At 40.7% G+C, this 20,528-nt stretch overlaps 2 protein-coding genes across 2 annotated transcripts in view; both read left to right on the forward strand.

Moving 5' to 3' along the window:
- The window catches only part of LOC126210012 (dehydrogenase/reductase SDR family member 11-like), a 54,707-nt gene extending 37,845 nt beyond the window's left edge, over positions 1 to 16,862 (forward strand). The window contains exons 2-4 of the mRNA XM_049939117.1: positions 90 to 219; positions 11,510 to 11,662; positions 16,821 to 16,862. Coding sequence (XP_049795074.1) covers positions 90 to 219; positions 11,510 to 11,662; positions 16,821 to 16,862 — 325 coding nt within the window. The remainder of the gene's footprint in view (positions 1 to 89; positions 220 to 11,509; positions 11,663 to 16,820) is intronic.
- A 583-nt stretch (positions 16,863 to 17,445) lies between these two features.
- Positions 17,446 to 20,528, forward strand: part of LOC126210013 (dehydrogenase/reductase SDR family member 11-like) — a gene marked incomplete at its 3' end in the record, with an annotated part of 68,518 nt that continues 65,435 nt past the window's right edge. Inside the window, exon 1 of the mRNA XM_049939118.1 lies at positions 17,446 to 17,670. Within this exon, the coding sequence (XP_049795075.1) occupies positions 17,446 to 17,670 (225 nt within the window). The remainder of the gene's footprint in view (positions 17,671 to 20,528) is intronic.

Genomic DNA, 20,528 nt, shown 5'->3' on the forward strand with positions numbered 1-20,528 from the left:
CAGGAGCACTGTTACTGAACAGAGTGAAAGCTGTACAAAGATGCTAAAGTGAACCGAGTTGAGATGTAACGGTGTCCGTGTTCCCACAGCTACTCGGCGACGGTGGTGCCGCCGCAGGGCAGCCTGCACTTCTACAGCGCCAGCAAGCACGCAGTTCGCGCTCTCACCGAGGGGCTGCGCCACGAGCTGGGCGACTGCAGCAGCGCCATCAGAGTCTCCGTGAGTAGCCGCTGTAGCCGCTGTCCGCTGGCTGCCTGCCGGCCGCACCGGCCTACTTTCCTTACTTATTTATTGGCTTTTGGTTTCGTGGCCACACATCCAACCATACTTGTCCAAATGCAGATACTGTAGGTGCAGACGTTCTCCAGGATCCGGTATTAGGTCCTATACTCTGTTAACTGTACGGCAATGATGTGCCACCTGTTTTGTCGTACTACAAATACCACATGTATGCTGATGACCTCTACTTGTATCTAAGAGCAAAACCAATAAACCTGAAGATGGTTCTCGAAATGTGGGAAATCCATATCGCCTTTAACCCTAAATGGGCCAAATATCAACTCTGTCCTTCAGCAAAGAGTTAGGAATAATAACAGATGCAGATCTAAATTCAAATGAGCACGTAACTGTAATTTGCAAGAAGGCATAAACATCTAGCCATGTTGTTGTTGTTGTTGTTGTTGTTGTTGTCTTCCGTCCTGAGACTGGTTTGATGCGGCTCTCCATGCTACCCTTTCCTGTGCTAGCTTCTTCATCTTCCGGTACTTACTGCAACCTACATCCTTCTCAATCTCTTTTACCCTCCACACTGCCCTCCAATGCTAAATTTGTGATCCCTTGATGCCTCAGAACATGTCCTACCAACCGATCCCTTCTTCTAGTCAAGTTGTGCCACACACTTCTCTTCTCCCCAATCCTATTCAATACCCCCTCATTAGTTACGTGATCTACCCATCCAATCTTCAACATTCTTCTGTAGCACCACATTTCGAAAGCTTCTATTCTCTTCTTGTCCAAACCAGTTATCGTCCATGTTTCACTTCCATACATGGCTACACTCCATACAAATACTTTCAGAAACGAGTTCCTGACACTTACATCTACACTCGATGTTAACAAATTTCTCTTCTTCAGAAACGCTTTCCTTGCCATTGCCAGTCTACATTTTATATCCTCTTTACTTCGACTATCATCAGTTATTTTGCTCCGCAAATAGCAAAACTCGTCTACTACTTTAAGTATCTCCTTTCCTAATCTAATTCCCTCGGCATCACCCGACTTAATTCGACTACATTCCATTATCCTCGTTTTGCTTTTGTTCATGTTCATCTTATATCCTCCTTTCAAGACACTGTCCATTCCGTTCAACTGCTCTTCCAAGTCCTTTGCTGTCTCTCACAGAATTACAATGTCATCAGCGAACCTAAACTTTTTATTTCTTCTCCATGGACTTTAATACCTACTCCGAATTTTTCTTTTGTTTCCTTTACTGCTTGCTCAATATACAGATTGAATAACATCGGGGAGAGGCTTCAACCCTGTCTCACTCCCTTCCCAACCGCTGCTTCCCTTTCATGCCCCTCGACTCTTATAACTGCCATCTGCTTTCTGTACAAATTGTTAATAGCCTTTCGCTCCCTGTATTTTACCCCTGCCACCATTAGAATTTGAAAGAGAGTATTCCAGTCAACATTGTCAAAAGCTTTCTCTAAGTCAATGCTAGAAATGTAGGTTTGCCTTTCCTTAATCTTTTTTCTAAGATAAGTCGTAGGGTCAGTATTGCCTCACGTGTTCCAACATTTCTACGGAATCCAAACTGATCTTCCCCGAGGTCGGCTTCTACTAGTTTTTCCATTCGTCTGTAAAGAATTCGCGTTAGTATTTTGCAGCTGTGACTTATTAAACTGATAGTTCCGTAATTTTCACATCTGTCAACACCTGCTTTCTTTGGGATTGGAATTATTATATTCTTCTTGAAGTCTGTGGGTATTTCGCCTGTCTCGTACATCTTGCTCACCAGATGGTAGATTTTTGTCAGGACTGGCTCTCCCAAGGCCGTCAGTAGTTCCAATTGAATGTTGTCTACTCCCGGGGCCTTGTTTCGACTCAGGTCTTTCAGTGCTCTTTCAAACTCTTCACGCAGTATTGTATCTCCCATTTCATCTACATCCTCTTCCATTTCCATAATATTGTCCTCAAGTACATCCCTCTTCTATAGACCCTCTATATACTCCTTCCACCATTCTGCTTTCCCTTCTTTGCTTAGAACTGGATTTCCATCTGAGCTCTTGATATTCATACAAGTGGCTCTCTTTTCTCCAAAGGTCTCTTTAATTTTCCTGTAGGCAGTATCTATCTTACCCCTAGTGAGATAAACCTCTACATCCTTACATTTGTCCTCTAGTCATCCCTGCTTAGCCATTTTGCACTTCCTGTCGATCTCATTTTTGAGACGTTTGTATTCCCTTTTGCTTGCTTCATTTACTGCATTTTTATATTTTCTCCTTTCATCAATTAAATTCAATATTTCTTCTGTTACTCAAGGATTTCTACTAGCCCTCGTCTTTATACCTACTTGATCCTCTGCTGCCTTTACTACTTCATCCCTCAGAGCTACGCATTCTTCTTCTACTGTATTTCTTTCCCCCTTTCCTGTCAATTGTTCCCTTATGCTCTCCCTGAAACTCTGTAGAACCTCTGGTTTAGTCAGTTTATCCAGGTCCCATCTCCTTAAATTCCCACCTTTTTGCAGTTTCTTCAGTTTTAATCTACAAGCCATACCAATACCAATCTACTAGCCATACCATACGAAAATATAGAAAGCTACACACTCTTGACCTAAAAAGGAAACTTGTGCAACCACTTATACTTCCAGTCATTCATTACTACCATGTTGTTCTGTGAGGTTTCTCTCAGGCAAGCTCAAGTTACCTCAAACATATTCGGTATATCTGTGATTTTGAATTCTTCGGTCATACTTCAGCATGATTTGCACAGCTATCCTGGATGCGTGCAGACAAGCACAGGTATTGAAATACGCCCTTTGTTCTCTGCTGTCTTATCAACGTACACTGTCCCCCGTATCTCTCCTAGGCCTTAACCCCCTTGTGTCAACAACACAGCAGAAACACCTGTTCCCATTAGAGCAAGATCCTTTCTGCCCCTCTCCATCGTTCAGCCATCTTCTCGAACTTCTTCTCAGTAGCAGGAACACGATTCTAGAACTACCTTCCGCATTACATTAGGGAACTAAATAACATTTCCAGTTTCAGAAGACACTTAATGACGTATCTACTAAAGCAGCAATAAGATCATCGTTGTCCCTGTACGCACTCGTCACCCTTATACATCCCTCTTTCCAACCTAATCTTCCTTATTTCCCAGTATTCTTAGCCGATGTATTCCCCTTTACTTTCCTAGTCCCAGAACTCGCTACATCACAAATCATCTATTTTGTAGACTTATAAATTCTTCTTTCGTCTGCCTCTCTTATTATGATTATTAATGTCACAATTATTGCCATTACTGTTATTAACGTTAATATTATTATTAATAATATTATCACTATCAGTGACTGCAGCTGCAGTAGCAAAAGTAATGCCAGTATTTACTTTACTTATTCATAGTTAGTGTAATTTAGTCACACTACCACTTCAGACAGTATTTCTTATATTAAAAACGTTATATCTTTAGGTAATTGTGGTGTAGTAGATATTGTATGTGTGAAACACTGGTTCCATATAAGAGAAGACCTGACAGCCCTAATCAGATGATATTAAATAAATAAAACAATATAAAAAGGAGAAAGGTTATTAGCAAAAATTTCGAAAAGTTCTTGACCGATTTACTTTGTATATATGAAAAGTTGTTAGCAATAAGGAAATTTATATTTATGGCTTACCAGCTTATGATTATAATACTACTACATAATCTGAATGTGCAATAACAATAAATAAGACTCAAGCTGAAAGAGAGGTGGTAAGAGTCAGCAAACAGATATTCAGGAGGAAACGGAGACAGAAAGCGGAAAGGAAGAGATGGACAGATGGGGGAGGAGGAGATGGAGAAAGAAGGGGAGCAGATGGTGGACAGAAACAGGGGGAGAGGTAATAGGAGGAGATGAGGGAGAGAAGGGACAAGGAGAAGAAGTGATGGTCTTATGGACACAGAGAGGAGGAAGGAAGGGAGATGGAGAAACAGGGGATGGGGGAGGAGATGGACAGAGACAGGGGAGAGAAGGAGATTAGGATGCATATGCAATTCCCAGTCATGGTAGAAACGTGTGCTTTCTCTTTTCTTTCTTTTCCGTTGAACCACACTGAGCTACCAGAATATGTGGCCAGGAACTGCTAGTTTACACACATTAGTAAAAATTTTCAGTTTTCGTTATCTATGAACAACATTTAAATTCTTTTACTGCAAAAGAAATATAATTTTTATACAATTTGCATGTATACAGTTATCAATGTCCAGAATTTAAATTAACTTCAGGTGCGACAAAGGGATACTGTTTTTCGACTAAAAAGTTTTATACATATGCACTACACTTTATATGCTCGATATGTTCTTTGGCGTATTGGTTGGGTGAGCTCCGTTCTCAAAGCTATCCGGCAGTGCGGGTCTGCGTTTCGGCTCTGCTCCCATCGAGTGGACATGCTTGCAAACGGTCTCGTGTTGTTGGGAAAAATGTTAAAGAAATTAAAATTCAAAATTATTAAATTTATATTATTATTTAGAATTCTTCATAGGTAACTGTATAGAATTCCTAATTCATTGAGCTGATTCTAAACTCAACGTCTGATGTTCCCAAAAGAGTGGTGACGCAGTGGGGGCCTTCGTGCCCCACGACACTCATTTCATTTATTGTCCGATTGTCTTGTCTGTCCTTTCGGGACATCCTACATTATTTAATTTACGTCTCCTCCTCCAAAAGTGCAAAGAGAGTTGTCGATCGGTTCCAGGCATTGTAGACGTTTTTCGAAGCGACCTCATTGAAATTGTTTCGTACGATTATTGTATAAAATCCTCTGACACCTTGTGCTTCATATACGAGCGCGCTGGCGGGATCACAGTGTTGATAGCTCTTAGCTTTTTCCTTCGTCGTTGGTTATGCTGCTTCATTGCTCGTCCCACCACGTTTGCGTCGTTGTACGAAATCTGTACGCAGTACCTTTGGATGTAATGGCGTTTCTGAAGCTGCGTCTTGCTTAACCAGTTTAGTAGACACGTTCGTTGCCACTGTGGCCTTTGACCCACATCAATGTGACTCCTTTTTGCTGCTTTTGCAGCACACTGACTTGCTGCATAAAGTCTGAGACGGAGAGGGAAGGGAGATCTCTTGTCGAGAATTTTGGATTATGAGCTACTGTAATTTTTACGTTCAGCATTAAATTCTGAGGTAAAAAAGTTATAGATTTCTATCTTTAAATTTGAGTGAGTTTTGACAGGTTGAATAATATTGGTGACGAAAAATAGGTGTTTCAAGGAAACGCGTTTTAAAGTTTCACTTTATTCTCATTGTTTATGTTTCTATGTTTAAGAAATAAATTCTGCATTTATATTATCCTTAAAATGTCCTTTGTCAAATGGTACAGATTTTTTAAGTTAACGTTACACATTAAGTGGTTAACTGCTTGAGATATATAGCACATTATAGTGTACAAACATTTAAGAACCAATAAAATGGCCTTAAATTGAGCAAAATTTGCGTACCCTGAAAAGCATTTTTTGGCAAATTATTTGCGTTTTTACTTTGTGTTATGATATCTTTTAGTTCACATTTTTATTTTGTAGCCATTAAGGTTCCCAAAACCACCTAGAATCATCAATACACAAAACTTCCAAAAATGGATTACTGAGATCTCATACTTTATAGTGACCAAAGGGTTTGATTTTCCATTTCAAAAATACTTGTCTGAAGGGGCTCAAGATCGTTCCGAAACACTGTCTTTGCGTCTTCCTCAGGACGCTCATTGTCACTGTCTTGTTCTGATTCGGGATTTCGTTCTACTTCAGGACACAGAATGCCTTTTTTTGTCTCTTTACAATACGCCATAATGTTTTGAAAAAGTTAATCTCTTCGTTGTTTTGTCACCCCTGCAGGAATTACTGCAGCAGGAAACTCAACGGGTCTTTTTTCTTCGGGAAAGAAGCCGTGAGCAAATCAATTTTCATCCACCGTCCGGATATGACATAGAACCACCGGTCTGCTAACGCGCTTTTAGAACGAGCTTCGACTGGCAACTTTCTCGGCAGGAAGCAAAAAAAAAACACAACTTCGCAAGATAGATCTCTGGGGACTCAAGGTGTCAAAGTCAGCAGCATTTGTTCATGATATATAATGGAAAATGTGGACGTCCTGCAGCCTATTAAAAATCAGAAATCACAATAACGCGTTAAATGTATTTCACATGAAAGGAAAACATGTTTTTTTTAATCAGCACTATATCTCAAATCAGCAAAGGATGTTCTCCTAAGATAACATATGTTTTTACTTCGTTCATTCTGTATAATAACCAATTCATAAGCATCCTCTTATCAGTTGCTTAGTGGAAAAGGGTCCAACCCAGCTGATGGCTTACTATGGTATACACACACATCATATATCCTGACTTCAACTCAGAACAGTTTGCACGGAAAAACTCGCTTTCCTCTTTGTCCAAGAGATTCTGAGGAAAGCTGTTTTTCATATAAAGGTATGTAGCCAATCATTCGTTGGTGGCCATTCTTTTACCAGACTGAGTGCTCTATGTACATTTCGCTTGCGCCGCAAGGTGCCTTACACTCACCTAAAGACTACAACGAGACATAGATTTGGTAAATGACATCAAAATAGCCCATTTATTATTTAATATCCCGCCAGCAGCGTGTAATTACTGGAGCAAAATGATGTCAATGCAGGGATTTATTATCAGGGGCCCCACAAGGATCAGTACTGGTCCCATTGTGTTTTTCGTCGTATGTCAGCGATGTGCCAACGTCCTTGCCGCAGTGGTAACACCGGTTCCCCTCAGATCACCGAAGTTAAGCGCTGTCGGGCTTGGTTAGCACCTGGATAGGTGACCATCCGGTCTGCTGTGCGATGTTGGCACGCGGAGTGTGAGGCCAATTGAGGAAGTAGCCTTCTGTGGAGGCTCCACATCAGGTGTAACAGTTTCATTGGCGCTTCAGTGTATGACACAATAAACGAGATGGTATTATACACGATCAGCTAACGTATTGCACCTGTACGATTTCTCACAAGAAGTAAGAAAGTTATAAACAGTGGGGCCACAGTCCGTTAGAAGAGAGGTGAGTCTGGAAAGAAAGTACTTTAAGTTTTCTCCAAATAAAGTACTATGTTTACAAGATAAAAAATGATTTTTTTTCCATATAGGTTGGTTACATTTAACTTCAAAGATGATTATAATCACCCTAGAGATAATCTACTAACAACAGTCAGCACAATCCAAAAACTGGTCTGGCTCATAAATTTTCAGTTTGTAAGTATTAAAAAGGCTTCATGAAGGTGTAGACCATGAAATGAAATGTTGAAACTAGTTAAGTGATACAGAAGGAGATGATACAATGTAAGAAGCATCTACAGCGGAAAAAGAAATGTTGTATATTGCTTTATTGTCTATAGTGGACATAATAGGAAACATACCTGATTTTGTTTTTTGAGGTATAGTCATAAGAGAACAAAAATAAATAAGATAAACAAGTTATACTTGATAAACACAAAGAGAAAAACAAAATAACCCTTACAGAATAATCCACATTAACCATTAGTTTCTTTTCATTGACATCTGGCGCAACACATTTTATATGAATCGATTGGCCCTCTTCGTAATTGGTGACATCTTTGAATGAAGTTGAGCATATTCTTTAACATATTGTCCAGATAAGCCTGTAGGGTGTTATCCCATGGCTCCACAGTGACCTCCATAATGCCCTCTAAGGTCTGTGGTGGGACAGGACGATTGCAAACCAATCGTTTCAGCAAAATCCGTGCATTCTTAGTGCAGTTGATGTCTGGCGAATGTGCAGCACATTCCATCCGACTAATTCTATGCCCCACAAGGGAAGGGTTCACAAGATAATCACGATAGAAGCGTATACAGTCGCCCTTCGGCGAGAATCCCGCTGCTACGTATTCATCATATGGAGCCACAATGGGTGTGCAAGGACGTCGTCCCCTCACTTCACACCAGTCATCCTCCGATGTATTGGCACGAGGGATGTCGTGCCGTTACGCGTGATTCCACCCCAAAATACGACGGAACCACCACCTTTATAAGGTGGCGGTCTGCGACACAGTTGACCTCATTGCCGCCACACACGAATGTCAGTACTGTCAGCGTGGAGGACCTCACCAGGAGAGGGTAATGAATCCCAGTGCTGCCTGGTCCTCCCGGACTGCGTTGCTGCCCACCCGACGCGAGCCCCGCCCTGAACAAGAGCCAGGGGAGGTGCCACGAGTGACGTAATGCCTGCTCATGGAGCCTAATTTGTATCGTCTCTCTTGACGTCTGCACTCTTGTAGCTGTTTGGAACTGCCGCCGTAAACATGTAGCGTTGCGTTGAGGGTTTCTGTTTGCTGTTATTCACAGATATTTTCTTCCGCGGATGCTTCTGTGACGATCCCCAATTGATCCTGTAGATGGAAACTTATTCCAGATTCTAGAGACGCCACTTTAACTCAAAGTGACATTCGCTGCGAGGTCCACTTGTCTCCTTTCCTGCTCAGTGACTATACGGAGCCTCAGATCCTGTGTTGTTGTTGTCCGAACTACCCTGAAGCAACACAATCTTCGCAACGCCACAAACTATTGCAATATTTACAGTTCAAACGCACGCCGCCGGTAGCTGAGTGGTCAGCCGCCACGGTAGCTCAGCGAGTTCGGTCAGAGGGCTGCTGGCCCTCTGTAATAAAAAAACTGAGTAAAGGAATCAACGATGGACTTCAACGGATGTCTTGTGACGGCTGCCCAGACCAAACGCAACGAACAATATCGAACAAAAAAAAAAAAAAGTGGTCAGAGCGACAGAATGTCAGTCCTAAGGGCCCGGGTTCGATTATCGGCTGGGTCGAAGATCTTTTCCTCTCAGGGACTGGGTGTTGTGTTGTCCTAATCATCATCATTTCATCCCCGTCAACGCGCAAGTAGCCGAAGTGGCGTCAAATCGAAGGAGTTGCTCCCGGCGAACGGTCTACCCGACGGGAGGCCCTAGTCACACGACATTTACATTTTATTTCGGTCAAACTGTTGCCATGGGCTGCACATACTATCCCCCCACAATAGAAACATGGACTATTTTTCCTCTACCATTGTATTAGAAACTAATCATTGTATTGGTACCATAACGGATTTCTGGAACACATGGTTCAATATAAAAAAATTGGAATATTCAACATTTACTTCGTCCAAGAACAAAATAAGAAAATCTTTAGTTTTTGAGCAACTGGATACAGATTTGAGAGCATGGAAGCGTAATAACGAGGCTGTTACCGCTAAGGAAGGGGAGAGGCGCGGCGCACGACGTCCAGTCGCGACCCCATTAGTTCGCATTATACTTGCAAATCTGTATTTCGGTCAGTGCATTGTCGTTGCAACTCAACACACTCATTGTCCTTGTACCCGTGCACCAGTAAGAATATATGGTGACATGAACTGCCGCCAGTCTGTCGAGTTGTAACGAAAATGCACTGAACACGACTTTTTATAGCCGAAATATAGATCTGCAAGTATATTACATTCAATTAATCATCTTGTGGTCTTGCAGTTCTTCTCGTTATGTCTCTGCTTGCCACGAAAACAGGACGAGGAATCCCGCCTTATCCAAGAAGCCATTTCACTGTTTTGTTTCACCCAGACATGTTTCAGCACTTTTGTGCTATCTTCAGTAGGCTATTTTTTATTTTCGAACTGGAAAATTATTGTTACATATTAACATATAGCGGAAATTATGGTGCATAATATTTACAATTGTGAATGAACAATTGTTGTAAAATATTTCTGTTCATAGTGCACAGTTGAAATATGTATTAACGACCTGATGCACTGTGTGTTGTTTATAACATTATGTCAAAGTTTTATTTATAGCTTAATTGGCAAAAAGAGTGGCTGTATATATTAGTTTACGCACCTTACATGATGCTATTGAACATTTATTTTGCTAACTATTCTGCTACACAATCCACAATTTCTAATCTACAAACAGCAAAACGTAATTTTTATGTTTACTAAACTTAAGCTAACTCACGCTGAGGACAACACACACCCCCGTGCCCGACGGAAGGAGCCACACAGATGGTAACAAGACGCCTCCGACAGCGCGGCTTCTATGTTGGTCCTTGTTTCTTTAGTATATTACCCACCTTGTGTGTGACTCTGTTGTTGTAAGTCATTGTTGCTTACTGTCTGCTGATTGTTGTGTGTTGTGTTTGTTTGTATGTGTTTTCGTGGTTATGTGTTGTTGGTTTTCGTATTTTGTGGTTTATTTTGTCTACTCTCTTTGCATCATATCCAACCTCCTGTGGAGTTGTTTTATTGTGTTCAATTCTTGTCTGTAATCATGTTTGTTCATGAGTATTTTGTTCAGTCTCTGTAGTAAATATTTGAAGCTGGCTTCCTTGTGATTTATGGGGTGATTGGCTTGGTTATGAAAAATGGTGGTTGTGATTGTGGGTTTTCTGTACCCTTGATGACTCCACGACGCATAGCTTTACGCCTCAACTGGGCCCGTCAACACAGACATTGAACTGTTGACGACTGGAAATTGTTGCCTGGTCGGGTCGGACAAGTCTCGTTTCAAATTATTTCGAACGGATGGAGGCGTGTGAAAATGGAGACTACCTCATGAATACATGGATCCTGCGTGTCAGCAGGGGACTGTTCAAGCTGGTGGAGGCTCTGCAATGGTGTGGAGTGTGCGCAGTTGGAGTGATATGGGAGCCCTGATACGTGTAGGTGCGACTCTGACGTGTGACACATACATAAGCATCCTGTCTGATTACCTGCATCCATTCATTTCCATTGTACCTTAAACCGAACTTGGGTAATTGCAGCAGGACAATGCGACATTCCACAAGTCCAGAATTGCTTCAGAGTGTCTTCAGGAATACCCTACTGAGTAAACACTTCCACTGGTGAGCAAACTCTCCAAACATGAATTTTGTAGAGCCTATCTCGTATTGCTTGCAACGTACTGTTCAGAAGAGATTTCCAGCCCCTCGTACTCTTACAGATTTCTCGACAGCCGTGCAGGATTTATGGTTTCAGTTCCCTCCAGCACTACTTCAGACATTAGTCGAGTCCACGCCACGTCGTGTTGTGGCACCTTTGCGTGCTCGCGGGGGCCCTACACGACATTAGGTATGTGTACCAGTTTCTTTGGATCTTCAGTGTAAAAACAAATGGAACTGCGACTGACTCCCGTGTGCCCCTCCTTCCTTACAATGTACTATTGCTGTGCACAACGGTTCCTGACGGAACCATAGTTGTTTAACTGTTATTTCTGTTGGCAGAGCGTGTCTCCTGGACTGGTGAAGACAGACATCTACACGGCAGCCCTAGGGCCTGAGTTCTCCGAACAGGTGTTCGCTGACAAACCGCACCTCTTGCCGCAGGACATAGCTTCGCTCGTCTCCTACCTGCTGTCTGCACCACCACACGTCCAGGTTGTGACCTAGTTTTGTTGACAGTTACATGCGTAGACTGCTTTCATATCTTAAAATATTGAATGAGTAGGCTGCATTCGTTTACGCCTCAAACAGCTCTGCTTCTGCATTCAGTGTGACGTGTAGTAGGCATAAATAAAACACAAATAAGTCTCCTTTTCGCTCTACAGAATTAAGATTCCCTTTCTAACTTTGAAGGGGTATCATAACAAGTCAGGAGTTAAAATAGTGAATTCATGATTCGAAGGGTGAGGGTTGTCTCTTAGAAACACAATAAATTTAAGGAGACACTTTTGGTAATGGATGCCGGGTTGTACTTTATCGCGGATGTAGTTTACAAAAGCAAGAAACACCCAATAATAGAATGATAATATATGCCATAACACTAAAAACACTCCTGTTTGAACAATGAAACGGAAGGATTTTGACTATGCAGCTAATAGTTTAGAAATAGTATGCACTAGGCACTGACGTATCCAGTGGTCTACATGGTGTTACATAGCTATGACATTTGAAAGAATTTTGATATAAATAATGACTCATTTAGGCAGATACATAAATACCCACATGCACAGGAAAATTCTTGAATTGCAACGTGATACATACAATTTCGTACTGCATATTTACAGGCCATCAAAATAAGTAGGGATTCAGAATGTGGCGTGATTCTTGGGATATGACTGCTGATAATTTTGAAAAGAATGAGGAATTTAAGGTGTGACATAATTCTTAGGATATGACAGGTGATTAAATCCAGTTTTCATTATATACCTGTGGAGCCACAAGTAACTTCTTCTTTTCTCATGTTTATAACTGTGTATCCTGTCTTAATTTCTTCTTCTTGGTGGCAATTTTGACCTTCTCATCATTTCCTTGTCCAGCCTAATGTTCTTCAAGTTCTGTCAAATGACTAATCCAGTCTTTTCTGCAAATCTCTGATAAAATGTCGTTCCCTATCTCCTCTTATACATCCTACTATTCGTTGCAAGACAAGACTAGATAGAGGATAGGAACACAAAAATGTAGTCATTACAAGTCACCACTATCATCAGCTGTGTAGGGGAAAACTTTGCAAGTTTCAAGAGGCTCTATTGTTGAATACATGATTAACTCCACATCCCATTCTGAGCAATAAAAATACAGAATCTCTACTTTTTGAACATCTCAAATTTGCTTGTAATTGTTGTAATCGTATTTCTTATAATCTATTACAATCTTAAATTTGTCATTGGATCAAAGATTGAAACAGTGTCATAGACAAAATAGAATGCCATTCTGTTTCTATCCATTTCTCAGATGTACTATCCCCTGAAGGACTTATCAGAGATATCAACAGGTTTCATTTCTCACTGTTTGTCCTGTTGGAACTGTCCTCCAAAATATACATAACATAAAAGAATCAACGTTATCTATAGACATCTCTGTAAGATGTGTTTGCTCATATCTTCATTTGAAATGACTTATGTATTTCCTTTTTATGCTAAAATGCAACATTATCCATAATTGGATTTCTATATCGTTATTAGTAGTTCATAAAACTATTATTCTACAAGGTTTTCACCCGTACTTTAAGTCATACTTACCATTATCTACTGGCACAGGAGATTTTAAAATATTGCAGATAGTGGACACAATGTAGACTTTGGTCGATTTAAATAAAAGAAAATATTTATTTTAAACTTAAATAAAGATTTTAAAAACAGATACTGTAGGAAAGAGATTCTGCAGTTTCATTTCTAATTTCAGTACATTATAAAGCCAAAACAGAATATTAGAAGAACTTTACTTTTGTAATTAGCTATAATTTTTAGTTGAACCAGTATTTTGCAGAATGTCATGTGTGTGATACTACTGAATTATGGATGTCGTTTCTATTTTGTAGCTTATTGCATTTAAACTACTATATGTAAAAATAATCTTATTTTTGTTTTTGATGTCTTATTATATTAATTATGCATTTTACAAAAATAAGGAAGTTTTATCTAGTCACTTGAGAATAACAGTGAAAATATCGATTATTATCAATAATTTAAATTGTACTAGTATTCAATTACTGTGTTGCTAGTAATCATATTTTGAAAGAATATGCATATGAGGATCAGATAGTATCCATTCAAAACGTAGTGCAATGCAATTTTGATCTATTGTGAAGTTTTGTCTTTTGTTGGCATCTTCAGTCAACTGTTATTGGCTGATTGACTATCTATTTCTCTATATTTAATTTGGTAAAAGTAAGGAAAGCATTAAAATAAAAACCAGCAAAAGAATAAAAATAGGTGCCATATTGTTCTGCAATACGAAACAGTAGAGGACAGCAAATGTATGAAATGGTTATGTAATGCTTGTACAGTTAACTGATAGTATACTGACTTAAAAAGAAAAAGAAAATAACTGGACACACTAAAGAAAGAAAGACTATAATAATTAAACTAAAGAATAGAAGATATTAAAAAGATGAACATTTAGAAATGCTGAATGCCAAAGACTAAATTGATACTTTTGCCTTTTTAATGTCACATATGTTAAAAGGAAACGAAAATGAGCCCATTTCTTGTATTTTAAGGTACAATGTAGTCTGTCTTCAAAATAGATAACAAATAATTTAAAGCAGAATGTAATTTTGAAAACACTATTTATAGTTTGCAGTGGATTTTTATAAATGTAACTGCAGGTGGTGCATTAAAAATCTTGCAATTTCCAACCTCAGATATGTTTGAAATACATAATTCGTGTTGATTCAGCTCAACTTAAGGTGAATATAGTTAGTTAAAACATGTGCTTAATATGTTAAGTGGTTCAAATATGTTTTTCTCTCTCCTTGCTGAAATAAGTGGAATGAATAGTCCATGTTCCATTTTTCACATTTTTAAAACCCAGTAGGACCTAAATGTATCGTCAGATAATGGTAAAGAAATTTATTAAACGATATTAAGAAATATGTAATAATTATCCATAATTGTCTTTTGCAGAACCAAAAGCAAGCTTTGTAGAAAGGTAATTATAAATAAGTTGAAATTCATAATTAGATAGTGCCTATAGTTGTACAGGATATAGAGTACCCAAATATGGTGTGACAGAAAAAGTCATTACATTGTTTTATTCTTAAAATATAAATCTGTAACCACTAAATATGAAACCAACAGTAAACTGACAATATTAAAAGATACATTTAAAAAATTAAATGACAAACTGCTGTGTCATAATGTCTGAAACAATGGTTTTAACTTTTTCAGAAGACAGTATACAGCAGTAAAGTATCCATTTAATAAATTACTACAGATACTTTTATTACCAAGACCAAATTTTCGATATATGTAGATTACTGTTGCTACTCCAGTACGGTATATGTGGAGTCTATGTAAGAGATTCTTTGCAATGTTTGGGTTCACTGTAATTACTCTTTTAGTCTTGGAATGCACATTATTTCAAATTTTCCATATTCTATGGATGGAGAATTGTATGTTTTATCCTTGTAATAATCACCCTTAGTGTTCGTATTTCCTTCCACAGTACATCAGAAGTGTCTGTAGTTTTAATTACTATTCTGCATCCACATCATTAGAGCAGTAATTATTCATCAGTATTTTGTACCCCATCTTATGCCAAACAACTATCAATTCCAAATTTTAATTACATTCAGAAATATATCCACTGATGGTTTTATTTAATATTGTTCTCCTCTTTAAATTGGTGCTTTGGCATGCTACTTAAATATATTACAGAAACATTGGTCAGTATAATGTTATTATTACTGAAGGAAATGTACATATTCTTCCCTCCCATACCTGATGCAGATTTTGTTTATACATAGTTTGTAAATGTTGCTATAAATTGAAAATGCCCAATACTTTTATTTTGAATTCACAGTAAGATAAGAGAAGCATCTATCTTCACCCAGTCACAGAACATACCAAGATTACTTGGTGATGCATATAACTTGTGTATTGCCCCATTGCTCATCAAATAACTTCATTGTCACTTGATTTTTTATCTGTCGTTGTGCAGAGTTAGATATTATTATATTTATCCACAAAATTTGAATGACAGAATATAAATTACCAATATCAAGATTCGTGAGTCTAGACATTGTCTGTGGAGCACGACTTAATCTTTACAGATAATTTATTGAAATTGTCTCCATCGTAGAAATTAATATAAAGGGTAACTAGTTTCAACTACTAAGCAGACTTCATATGAACTAAAGACCAGAAAAGACAGAATACAGGTAATTACAAAAAAAAAATGAAGAAAAAGTGCATACATGCTGCAGGAAACATACTCATTCAGCTTCTTACATAATAACTTATCACATTATTGGTCACAACATACGAACTGCGTTTCATGCTTCTGTGAGCAAAGAACAAAAACAGAAAAAATATATTACATTCAAATCATAATGCAAGCTTGGAATGGAAGAAGTTGTTATGTACAAAGCATGAGTGGATCACTTACAAATTTGAATTATATGAAGGAAATCGTAGGAGTCAACGTGTGAAATTTAAGACATGATTATAAGTTTGCTTGGTGGCCAACACAGGTTGCGATTTTCGAACTGGACTTTTGTTTACATGATACAGAGTCCAGTCAATCGCTTGATAGGGCAGCACCCGGACAGGCTTAGGTAAGTGGCACAGCATTCACCAGGCCGCATCGGTCCGGCCCTGGTAGCCGAGTGGTCAGCGCGACGGAATGTCATACCTAACGGCCCGCGTTCGATTCTCCGCTCAGGGAATGGGTGTTGTGTTGTCCTTATCATCATCATTTCATCCCCATCGACACGCAAGTCGCCGAAGTGGCGTCAATTCGAAAGACTTGCACCAGGAGAATGGTCTACCCGACCGGAGGCCCTAACCACACGGCATTTCCATTTTACCAGGCTAGGGGGAAAGAGCTAACATGCCGCTTCCACATTAGGATCTTTTTAATTTCATTGTTCATCTTAATTACTTTCATTCATTGTTTTCTGTTTTTTAACTGCGATTGACTGCTTAGCAGTTGAAACCAGTCAAATTTGATGTTAATATCTGAAAACAAAGATAATTCAAAGAGACTATATTAAGTGTTAAGAGCAATTCAAACTTTATACAAGATTAGTAATACTATGTAAATATCTTTATTATAAGAATGTATGCATTAACGCAAATTAATTGTTTTTCAGGTACATGATATAATTGTGAAACCACTTGGTGAGAAGATATAGAAGTAACATCATCAAACGAACGTCTTTTTGTGCCACACACTCTATGCAATGTGCTAAAAGGCAGTTTTCTCAGTCAGTAAACAGTTAAAAGATCCGCAGCATTTACTTATTGTATCGAAGTTAAGTCGTAACAAAAGACACACTTTGCGAGAGGAAGCATATTGTGAAGTGTAAACTTGTAACAGGGTATAGGGAAATCAGTGGGGACCAAGAAATTTAGTTGCAAGAGAGGGGAACCTGTTTCTGAGTTGGGCATCAATACAATTTTTTTACTGTCTTACCAAAGATAGATCCGATTTTTGAATCGTGTTCTGTGGAACCAAAGTATTGTGTTTGGTACTGTCACTCTTTACAACGAAGGACGGAAGAACGTCTTGAGAAGTATAATGTGCAGACAGGGCGTTATTCGAGCGAACAGAGTTACGTATGTGACAGTAGCTTTGTTTGCATATTACTGCCATTATTTGGTGCTGCTCAACAGTGAACTGCGCTTATTATATTGGTGAGAAAATAGTTCTTGCAGTTTATTTCTTGTAGTAGCAGTGGTGATTGAGTTAACCTGGTGTAGTGGACAAACTTCACAATGAGTGAGAAGTCTGAAGAACCGAAAGAGGAGAGAGTGGAGAAGACGTCGGGACCTGCCGCGAGACCCCGGCTCCAGGCCTCCAGCCCTGGAGACCCTCGCTGGGCCGGCCGGCTCGCCGTGGTCACCGGCGCAAACTCTGGAATAGGCGTGGCCATCGCGCGGCAGCTGCTCCAGCTCGGCATGGTGGTGGTCGCCATAGACGTCGAGGTGTACTCTGTCCAGGTAACGCTGCGTTCCAGACCTGGCGCCCAATAAACTTCTAGAAGAAAGATAAAACTGTCCAGCGATTCTGCATCAGGATAATTTTAATAGGAAAGAGGAGTCAATGAAACTTAGCGACATATGGACAATACCTCTGCAGAATCGCTAGACAGTTTATCTTTGACAAGACGACAATCGATAGTTAAGTTTTATCTCTGACAAGGATTATGTCTGCTAATCACGTGTTACTTTGACCACGCCCCCCCCCCCCTTTCCAACAGTATTGATGTCGCTCTCGGACGTCCGGCCGGTCAATCGGCAACACTCAGCGGAGGCGCCTCTGAGGATGTCCAGCTCAGTCCTGGACGAAACGTCAGGAACAGAAGAGTTTGTTGGACTGCGACCTCACATCCCGAAAGGTTTACCAGAAGTCACCCAACAAAGCCTGTAGGGCACTTCCCATTGAGCTAGACTCAAGAAATTTGGCAAGAACCGAAGTTTCACAGAGAAAGTAAAGGAAATATTACGAAAATTGTTAATTTGTTACTACATCAGATAAGGAAATATTTTCTGCCACTAAAAGCAATGCACTGGTAATCCGTCAAAAATCTCAGGAAGTTCTGCAGGGATTATGATATGGTTTCCAATAGCAGCCAGAGTGATTCACGAGGAAGGTTTGTGTACATAATTTACAAATATTTCGTGACAATTGGCTGCTGATCTACACTCATGCTCATAAATTAATGATAATGGCACACAAAACTGGCGCTAATCCCACGGTATTGGTGATAAGTTGACAAAACCGTCCCGAAACACATGTGCTACAAAACGCCACTGTTTCCTGTGCATGTAACCTGACATCAATATGGGATATGATCACCGTGCACACGTACACAGGCTGCGCAACGGGTTGGCATACTCTGGATCAGGTGGGCGAGCAGCTGCTGGGGAATAGCCTCCCATTCTTGCACCAGTGCCTGTCGGAGCTCTTGAAGTGTCCTAGGGGTTTGAAGATGTGCAGTGATACGTTGACCGGGAGCATCCCACACGTATTCGATGGGGTTTCGGTCTGGAGAACAGGAAGGCCAATTCCATTCGCCTCATATCTTCTGTTTCAAGGCACTCCTGCACGATGGCAGCTCGGTGGGGCAGGGATTATCGCCCATCAGGAGGAAGGTGCGACCCCCTGGACCCCTGAAAAGGCGGATATACTGGTACAAAATGACGACCCGATACACCTGACCTGTTACAGTTCCTCTGTCAAAGACACGCAGGGGGTGTACGTGCACAAATCATAATCCCACCAACGGCCAGGGTGGCCGAGCGGTTCTAGGCGCTACAGTCTGGAACCGCGCGACCGCTACGGTCGCAGGTTCGAATCCTGCCTAAGGCATGGACATGTGTGATGTCCATAGGTTAGTTAGGTTTAAGTAGTTCTAAGTTCTAGGGGACTGATGACCTTAGAAGTTAAGTCCCATAGTGCTCAGAGCCATTTCAACCATAATCCCACCCCACACCATCGAACCACGACCTCCATACAGGTCCCTTTAAACAACATTAAGGGGTTCGTATCTGGCTCCTGGTTCACGCCAAATGAAAACCCGGCGAGAATCACGGTTCGGAGTGTACCTGGACTCGTCCTTGAACATGACCTGGGACCACTGTTGCAATGACCATGTACTAGGTTCTTGAAACCATGCTCTACGGGTTTTCCTGTGACCAGCGGTCAGTGGAATGCTCCTTGCAGGTCTCTGGGCGAATAAACCGTGTCTATTCAGTCGTCTGTGGACTGTGTGTCTGGAGACAACTGTTCCAGTAGCTGCGGTAATGTCCCGAGCGAGGCTACCTGCAGTACTCCGTGGCTGTCTGTGGCCACTCATGGTGAGATATCGGTCTGCTTGTGGTGTTGTACACTGTGGACGTCCCGTACTGTAGCGCCTGGACACGTTTCCTGTCTGCTGGAATCGTTGCCATAATCTTGAGGTCACACTTTGTGGCACGCGGAGGGCCTGTGCTATGACTGTTTGACCAGCCTCCAGTCGCCCTAGTATTCTACCCCTCATAACGTCATCAATGTGTGTTCTTTGAGCCGTTTTCAACATGCAGTCACCAATAACTCGTCTGAAAACGTCTGCACACTTACTCGCTGCACCGCAATCTGACGTGCACCAACACACCTCTGCGTATGTGGACTGCTTCCAGCACCACCGTGCGACGACCGCAGGTCAAATGCGCCGCATGGTCAAACCCCGAGGTGATTTAAACCCGCAAACCGCCCACCAGAGGGTTGTTTCACCATGTATCAGCATGAGTGTAGAATGAAGTCTTCTGCCGCTGTGAAATCGGTGCCTTCGCTATCTAGCGGTGATAGACATAAGGCAGTGCAACTATTGCGCCACGCCAGCGCTAGCACCGCAGGTCCTTTACGAAGAGCGTGTTCTGGCTGCAAACTTCTCCTATGCACGTACAGCACCTCTAATGTTTCAAAGCAAAATAGCACTAGCAACTGATGAAGGATTGCACTTCCATTGCTAGCGATGAGGTTCCGATATCCCATAAAATATCCGTTGAGGCGTACCACACAACTATTCGAGATCTGTGTGACGACAGCCCTATGACCGGCTCTACCCTTTCCTTCTCTGGAGTCTTCCGCCATATCTTACCGGTAATCGCAACAGGAATGAGAGCACATAAAGTCAACACATCTGTAATACCAGATAGCGTCATAGCGCTAATTAAATGAATGAAAAATTATAGTAGAGAGTCCGAAATACACAAAAAATTTAGACTTACCATTTAAAATTAAAGCACCCTCCAACGTCTTGGAATTAATGTGAGCGTCATCTTGCCAGATACTGGTAAGTGGCAAAAATCATCGA

This window comes from Schistocerca nitens, chromosome 10 (assembly GCF_023898315.1).
Source record: "Schistocerca nitens isolate TAMUIC-IGC-003100 chromosome 10, iqSchNite1.1, whole genome shotgun sequence".
Classification (NCBI taxonomy): Eukaryota; Metazoa; Arthropoda; class Insecta; order Orthoptera; family Acrididae; genus Schistocerca; species Schistocerca nitens.